The 8,622-nt window shown below is 35.0% G+C and overlaps 2 protein-coding genes across 2 annotated transcripts; both read left to right on the top strand.

Moving 5' to 3' along the window:
• LOC143630248 (uncharacterized) lies at positions 1-2,358 on the top strand. The gene is made up of 5 exons (XM_077099317.1): positions 1-893; positions 1,103-1,155; positions 1,252-1,415; positions 1,496-1,647; positions 1,756-2,358. Exons 1-5 carry the CDS (start codon positions 368-370, stop codon positions 2,199-2,201), a joined length of 1,341 nt encoding a protein of 446 aa, XP_076955432.1. The 5' UTR covers positions 1-367; the 3' UTR covers positions 2,202-2,358.
• Positions 2,359-3,456: 1,098 nt separating this feature from the next.
• On the top strand, positions 3,457-5,367 carry LOC143630192 (tetraspanin-2-like). The gene is made up of 2 exons (XM_077099268.1): positions 3,457-4,188; positions 4,888-5,367. The coding sequence occupies exons 1-2, from the start codon at positions 3,691-3,693 to the stop codon at positions 5,176-5,178; spliced, it is 789 nt and encodes a 262-aa protein (XP_076955383.1). The 5' UTR covers positions 3,457-3,690; the 3' UTR covers positions 5,179-5,367.
• The last annotated feature ends 3,255 nt before the right edge of the window (positions 5,368-8,622 follow it).

The following is an 8,622-nucleotide window of genomic DNA, read 5'->3' as shown; positions in this document are numbered from 1 at the left end:
TAATATATTAAACTATTAAACCCAGTCCTCTTTTATCATTCATCATCTTCAAATTAGGGTTTTGCGTTAACTTCTGCTCAAATTCGACCACACAATGTCTCTAATTGAATCTCAAAACCGCACAAACCCACACAATTTGAAGTATTTAACCAGCGATGAGTACGAATTAGCAGTTCATTAGTCGATTCAAAGCCTCTTGGACTCACTACAAAACCCTAATCTTGATTTATCCAGTTTCACCTCAAAATTTGTGGAATTGACGCAAACAAAACCCAATTCACATCTCGAAACCATCTGGGTATTAACGGGTTTAACATTTCAGTGCAGCAATTACGAAAAAGATGATATCTTGGATCAATTATCAGCTATGAAAGATCTTTTTCAATCTGTAACAAGTTTTTCGGCTTCGTGTAGTCCTTTGGTTTCTATCGCCTTAACAGCACCTGTTATTTATAAACTTTATACGGTGGTTTTTGATTTGAAGAGTAAAGAAGTGGGTTTAAAGAGTAAAAAGAAAGCAAAGAGAGAAATTAGATCATTTCTTGATGTGATTTTGGGGTATTTTAACATATGCTGTGAGGGGTTAAATAGTGATGAGGATACCGGGTTGATCAGACCGTTAAACGATTTGATATCGATTTGGGTGCGTGGTGAATCGACTGAAAATGGATCAAAGCAATTTTTTCCGCTTTTGAGTGATGAGATTATGCGTTGGGTTAATGAGGAAAGCGGTGGTAATATTGGGGTGTTGGCTGGAGCTGTGATCGTGGAGGCGTTTTTGTTGAAATTGTGTTTGAAGTTTAGTGACGGGAGTTCGAAACCGGAGCTGCAGAATGAGTTGAGGAATTGGGCTGTTTGTTCCATAACCGGGTTTCATAACTTTTACTTTTTCGGTAAATACTCGATTAACTTTCTTTACAATTTGGATTTGTTTTCTTACTAATTATATATCATCTATATAATGTGTTGTGAGCAGTCTTCACACATTGTTATGTTAGCAACATTTGAAAGCCTTATAGATGCTAAATAGATGTTTGATACCAAATATTTAATGATTTTACGATTTATTGATTTGATTTATATTGTGCTTTTATGGTTTCAGATATACTCGTTAAGATGCTCCTGGAACCGAATTTGCCTGTGATGTCCCTATTGGTTAGTCGATTTCTTTAAAAATATACTTTGTTACAACCAAAAGTAACCTTTTTGTAGTTTTTTGTTTAGTGATTATACTTGTGATTTGGTTTACAGAGTTCCGAAGATGAATCTTTATTGAGGAAAGTGTTATATGATGTTATATTACTCGACTTTTCATTCCTTCGTCTGGACAAAGTAGGTTATATTCAAAAGAGCCACATAAAGAATAATATATTGGCTAGACTTATGGTTACTCATGAAGCCATTGAGTTATTGAGGTATAAATTTCCTTTTGATATCTTTAATATAGAACCAAACTCCAATTTTGAATATCTAATGAATGTATATTCTTTTGTAGGAAAAACAAAGATTATACAGAGGTCGTTTCTTACACAAGTGCATTTTCCGGTTCCCATTTACCGACACTTATCACAAAATTGGTGACAAGTGAGCTTGGCGTTAATGGAAATGCAAGTCAACCTAAAGGATCATCACCTATGGCATTTTTAAGTAAGTGGTACTATTTTATAGTTATAGTTAGTTTAAGCATCATACTATTTTTGAATCACATTATAGAGTTTAATTGTTGACTGTGTTTGACTGACACTCTTTCGACAGAGTGGATGCTTGACCTGGAGGATCAAGGTTTAAATTTGACTGATGGGTTCATTTCAAAACACCGAGCAAGATTAGTTGGTTACGTGTCAAGCTTGGATCTTGACTCACAGTCCCACAAGCCAAATGCCGGGAAAACTGAAGATGATTTAGAGTTTTTCATTGATAATAAAGGTAATGATGAAGATGAAGATGAAAAGATCGATGATTCCATGAATGATGCTTTTGTTGCTGCTGCGCGAACTATGCAGTCTGATACAAATGAAAGTGGAAAGAAACGAAAAGAAAGGCATGCTGAAAAGAAGAAAGACGGAGTCAAGTTTCAACGTTACAACCATGCAGACCATTCGGGGTCAAAGTCTGGTAAAAAAGCTGGTTTGTTAGAGAAAGATGATTCCCGTAGTGAAAGTGAAGTGGAAGATCCCGACTCAGATGAAGATCTTGACTAAAGGAAAATGATTCAAGTTTGAATGTTGAGAATTTTTAGTTTGTCACTTTCTGATCAATGTATCTTCATGTCAAGGTGAAGTTGTGAACTACAATTGTAGGTTTATTGTGTACAACTCTTATTGTTCTATTGGCTTCTTGGAAGTTTCCTGATTTAGTTATTCATTTGTTTATTTATTATATCTATTTAATTTCTAAGTATTTATTTTTCATATCTTCATACTTCTCAAAGCTGTATATATAGTTATGATAAAAGTAATTTAAAATATATAAAAACAATTAAAAAATATATATAAAATAGTAACCGAACTCAAGCTAAAAAAACGATTCACTAGCCAAGCTCATGCTATGAAATTTTTTTTGAAACAAACCGAGCTTGAGCCAGGTTTGGCTTGTCTCATTTACACCCCTAATTATAATAATTATAATAGAAGTGGGGATAAATTCTAATAAAATTTTAAGGATATGTTTGGTTGGAAGTAATGAAATGAAGAAAGAATTGAATGAGAGAAGGAATGAAATGAACAAGGGAATGAAATTGATCATTACTATTCATTTGTCTTGTTTAGTATCCAAATAAAATTGTATGAATGAAATAGAAATAATAAAAATATTCATGTCCCAGAATATATTCTTTTTTACAAAAAAAAAAGAAAAAAAAAACCTGAAATTGCGACGGTGGTGGTAGCTTCGCCGACGAAAATAGTGGTGGTGGCGGTCAGGCGGGGTGGTTGTGGTGGTGGGGGTGGTAACATTGGTAGTGATGACGATGGTAGGGTGGCGGCGACGATGGTGGTGATCAGGCATCGACAGTGATGGTGGCGGTGGTAGAGCTGGTGGCGACGGTGGCGGTGATGGCGACGGTGGTGGTGGTGGCGATGGTAGTGGTGGTTGTTAGGTGGTGGTGGTGTTCAGAAAATAGGGTGAGGGAGGAATGAAATGAAAAAAAAAATAGAAGGGGGTGAGAATGAATGGTTTTGATGGAATGAGATTCCGTATGTAATGGATGATTTCATTCAATTGACCAACCAAACATCACATTTTTCATTCATACGTAATGAATCATTCTATCTCTCCTGTCATTTACACATAACAAACGCTATTTAAATGTATCAAATCCTTCAAGTAAAGGGTACTCCTATATTAATGGTGATTGATTGGTCTAGTAAAAGATCGTACGATGAAATAATCTTGCAAACAACACATTCTTTGACTCCATCACCACTCACCAAAAGAAAACCCCACCATATCTTTTTATAATAATTGCATATATAAATACACTAAAAAAGAATCTCTTTTCCCATTTATTTACACTAACATTTTCCTGCCTAATCATCCAAGAATCATAAAAAGTAACACCCAAACCCAATCATTTAATAAAGTGACCATTTATATTGTCAGTGCCTATAGAATATGTTCCCTAAACCAATAACTCATGCTCTTCTACATCCTCACCTATCTTCTCTCAATATTGTGTGAAACCAAAACATAATGGCAGTGAGTAACAACATTATAGCTACCATAAACTTTATAGCACTTATATGTTCAATCCCAATCATCTTCACCGGTATTTGGCTCGCTTCAAAACCCGATAACCATTGCATCCGCTCGCTCCCTTGGCCGATTGTCTTCATTGGGGTTTTGTTCCTTGTTCTAGCCTTAACCGGGTTCATAGGTGCGTATTGTAACCAACAAGGGTTGTTGGCCTTCTACTTGTTTTGTAACGCGGCCTTGATTGTGACCGGGATCATTTTGCTCATACTTGCATATATTGTGACCCACCCGTCTGGGGCGTACTCGGTCCCTGGTAGGGAGTATGATGAGTACCGTTACATGGGGTACTCGGAATGGCTTCGGGATCATATTACTGATCCTGAAAATTGGGGGAGTATAAAGGCGTGTTTGGCTTCGTCTTCGGTTTGTAAGAAAATGGTTTGGGATTCGTACACTGCACCTCAGTTCTTTGCTTCTCGTATCTCATCTTTGCAGGTATATATGTCTTTTGAGTTATGTTTTGTACTTTGTAGCATCATAAATGTCACAAATTGTAAAAGTCTAACAAGGCTTTTAATTTATTTTGTCAAGGGTTTACTTTTATTACATACTTTATTTTCTTAACAACGTGATCATTTTTTTATATATTACAAGACATTTATGATGATACGTGAATATAAAATATATAGGCAAAATTTGTTCACAGACTTCATAACTGTATATTCTGTAATTGTAAAACTTTATATCCTTGCATTAATCTATAACGATGCATCAAAATAAGTAACGGGATTATGTTAAAATTTCATAAAAAAGATAATATACTCATGTCAAAATTAGTACTTTTAAAAAATTTAAGTGAGATCACAATATTGGACAACTAGTGGTATGTGATTCATATAATTTATCTTTTAAAATTATTATTCCTAGAGATAAAAAATAAGAAAGTAGATTCTTCAATGATATTTGAGTGTTGTATTTTATTACTGATCATGATATTTTATTACATTAACTAGGATTCATAAATGATAAATACAACAAAAATGTTAATTTAATAATATACATAACTATATGGATTCATAAGATAGAAATAATGATAAATAAAATTTTATAAAAATATTTAAAAAACTCATTTAATACAACATTTAAGTTATATTTAGTGAAAATCATCATCCCTAACAAAGCTTACTTTTACAGTCTGGATGTTGCAAGCCTCCCACGGTGTGCGGGTATCAATATGTGAACCCGATAACATGGATCAGCCCTACAAACCCGATGGGGGACGTGGACTGCATCTTGTGGAACAACGACCCTAATCAGTTGTGCTACAATTGCGACTCATGTAAAGCGGGCGTGTTGGGGAACCTAAGGAAAGAATGGAAGGAAGCAAACATCATATTGATCATAGCTGTGGTCGCCCTCATTTGCCTTTATTTTATTGCGTTTAACGCTTACAAGAACATGCATAAAACGCAATCCAAAAAGTAAATTTGTGTTTGCCAACATTAACGTTTGATGTTTTTATCTTTTCGTTTTAGGTAACACCTTTTTTGCCATGTTGTCTTGAGTGTCATTGTCATGCTAAAATGACTTGTACACCATGCATTAAAACTTATCCATATGAAAATGTGGTTTTCTTGTAGCTAGTGGAGTGCATCTATATACATTCCTCTTTTGCTTTCTTTTATTATTTTGGACAGAATTACAAATTTTGTCCTTTAAAATAAGACGAATTACGGTTCGTGTCATTTTCTAAGTTTCTTTACAGGCGGTGTACTTTAAACTTTTTTTTCTACAAGTTATGTCCTTTACGCTAACTGGGTTAGAAAAACTCTGTTAAATCCCATCACGTGAGAAGCATGTGAGGGTAGTTTTGTCTTTTTGCCTACCCTGCAACTTCTTCTTCTTCTGTTTCTCCATCTTCTTCTTCCTCTGTTAAATCCCAATTTCATCACCATACCTCCCACTCTTCTTCTCCATCTTCTTAACCGTCTACTCCTCCGCCTACTTCCTCCTCTTCCGCCACTGGACCACCACCCTCCGCCCAATCGCCGCCAGCTGCCTCATCTCACTTCTCTCTCTATGTTCTACCACACCATCACCATAACCACTCCTCAAACACCATCACCACCGCCACCATAGCTCCGCCACCAGCCCCAAATTACACGAAAACAATACCAATCAATAATAAAACACCGTACATTGTTCAAATTCCAAAACCCTAAAAAACCCACCAACAAAATCAATATCTGAACCCAAAAATGAGAACCCATTACCTTCAAACCCAGTATCTTGCTGAATATGATCCGCCGTGGTCCGTCCGTACAACTCCATTAATTAGGTTTTCGAGGTTTTATTTACAAAATTGGGTAACGAATTCGACGAAAGTGGAAGTGAAAGAGCACCGGCAGGGGTTAATGCGAACTGGGTTTTTGAAAAGATCGATCAATTTGAGCTTGATCGATCGAACCAAGGGTTAATTTGGTGCGTGTGTGTGTGTGTGTACGAGTCTTACTGCATCATCAACTTTATTGTGTTCGATTGTATTGTATGCAATTGCAAGTGACACTTTATTTGTTTGATTTTGTTGGTGGGTAAAAGAAAAACGAGATGAGTATCCGACACTGCTGATTCTCAAATTACCATTTTACCCTTCAAGGTATGAGGGGTAACATAAATTAAGATGTGTGGTTTTGAAGGGTGAGCGGAAGAGGAGGAAGTGGTATTAATTTGGGGCTGGTGGCGGAGCTATGGTGGCGGTGGTGATGGTGTTTGAGGAGTGGTTATGGTGATGGTGTGGTAGAACATAGAGAGAGAAGTGAGATGAGGCAGCTGGCGGCGATTGGGCGGAGGGTGGTGGTCCAGTGGCGGAAGAGGAGGAAGTGGGCGGAGGAGTAGATGGTTAAGAAGATAGAGAAGAAGAGTGGGAGGTACGGTGATGAAATTGGGATTTAACAGAGGAAGAAGAAGATGGAGAAACAGAAGAAGAAGAAGTTGCAGGGTAGGCAAAAAGACAAAACTACCCTCACATGCTTCTCACGTGATGGGATTTAACAGAGTTTTTCTAACCCAGTTAGCGTAAAGGACATAACTTGTAGGAAAAAAAAGTTTAAAGTACACCGCCTGCAAGGAAACTTAGAAAATGACACGAACCGTAATTCGTCTTATTTTAAAGGACAAAATTTGTAATTTTGTCATTATTTTGTGCAATTTACTTGACCATACAATACAATACAATACAAGAATATGCTTTTTTACTTTTGATTTTTGGATTATTCCATTTCTATCTATCATAGAGAATTTAATTTAATTTGTTATTTTTACTTTTGATTTTTGGATTATTCCATTTTTATATATGAGAATTAAATTTTGATTTGTTAGTTGTTCCTTCAACAATTATTTATGGTTTAGCTTTAGATTTCCCGGTTCTCTTTCATCTGGCTTTCATTCTTTTTTATTTAACATGTGAACCATAAGTGTCGATTTCATGCAGTTGCCAACTTTCTTGAGTGGATTACGTACATTGGGTCAGATCGTCAGATCGACCAGGACTCAAAGATATATGTACAACCTGCACGATTATTAGTTTTACTTTATGATACATTTTCATTACTTTATCCATCTTTCTTGTTCTAGTGTTCGTCTCCATCTTTATGTTTCTTATATGATATCCAAAAACATGTAGCTACAAATGATGATAGTTTGAATTTTTGTTGAATGTCAGGGCCAACACAATAACATGTTGGATAAAATTAGGGCTTTGGGGCTTCAAATCAATAAGTGACATGTTTAGAATTTATTAAATTTATACATGTAGAACAAACATATGAAATAAGATACAATTTATTTGTTAAACTAAAAATAGTCTCTTGTCTAGCGGTCATGACTACGTGTTCGTTCTAGTTGTACCCTAGACGAGTTTTATCTTTCTAAGAACTATTATATTTTTATTCCCCACACACTATTTTTTTCTTCTCATTTTCCACAAATTTTGTATAGCATACTACATCTATTAATTTCACATATTTGTTTCATTTAAGTTGTTAGATATATATAAAAATACCTTTAATTAATATTATATTTAAATCAGTCATTTTTAAAATAAAGGTTCTAAATTTTATATACCAAATATGACAATTGCTTGATGCATAACAAGAAGTTGTGAGCTTTTAATACATAAACTAGAACCTTCACTAATGCAATAATGTATAAGAAGAGTTTTCTAACAAAGAAACTTTATGGTATTCTTTGGATTTTGAAAAGTTTGAGTTTGATTTTTCAAACGCTTTGATGCCCTAGCTTCTTACCTACACATCACATTTAAAATTTTAATTATCAATCTTTATCATTCCATAAATATATTTAAACCGAACAAGTTATAACATAAAAAGATTTAACCGACTCAACAAAGAAAAAAATAAAAGATAACTAATTAACAATATGATAATATTCATCCACAAGTAATCAATCCTTAAATTGCTTTATAATCAAGTCAAATTCAAAACTTGAGTTTTGAGTTGCATAAATAACGGCCATCAACATATATATATATATATATATATGTGTGTATTCATTCTCTCTCACACAAATTCATTCTTCAATTACAAACGACTAGGAACGCAAAGGTTTGGAAATAATCAAGGCATGGAGTACTCGGCTACCCCGAATCATGAAGAAGAAGAAGAGGTTGCCATTACCGTGAGAGATAATGAAGAAGAAGAGGAGGTTGCCATTACCGTGAGAGAGAATATCCAGAATCATGAAGAAGAGTTTGTAGATCCATTCTATTCCAGCATGGCACAGCAATCGTAAGTTTGTTTTCGTTTTCGTCTTCGTCTTCGTCTAGGTACTTACTACTGTAGTTTGTTGTTGATTGACATGCATCCTTCTTTTTTGTTTCAGGGTTATGGAAAACTTTATGTTTTCTGTTCG

The sequence above is a fragment of the Bidens hawaiensis genome, unplaced genomic scaffold (assembly GCF_021521415.1).
Source record: "Bidens hawaiensis isolate Kalapana, Puna unplaced genomic scaffold, B.hawaiensis_p1.1 tig00005588_1, whole genome shotgun sequence".
Classification (NCBI taxonomy): domain Eukaryota; kingdom Viridiplantae; phylum Streptophyta; class Magnoliopsida; order Asterales; family Asteraceae; genus Bidens; species Bidens hawaiensis.
The sequence above is the reverse complement of the archived record's forward strand: the minus strand, read 5'-3'. Positions and strand labels throughout refer to the sequence as shown.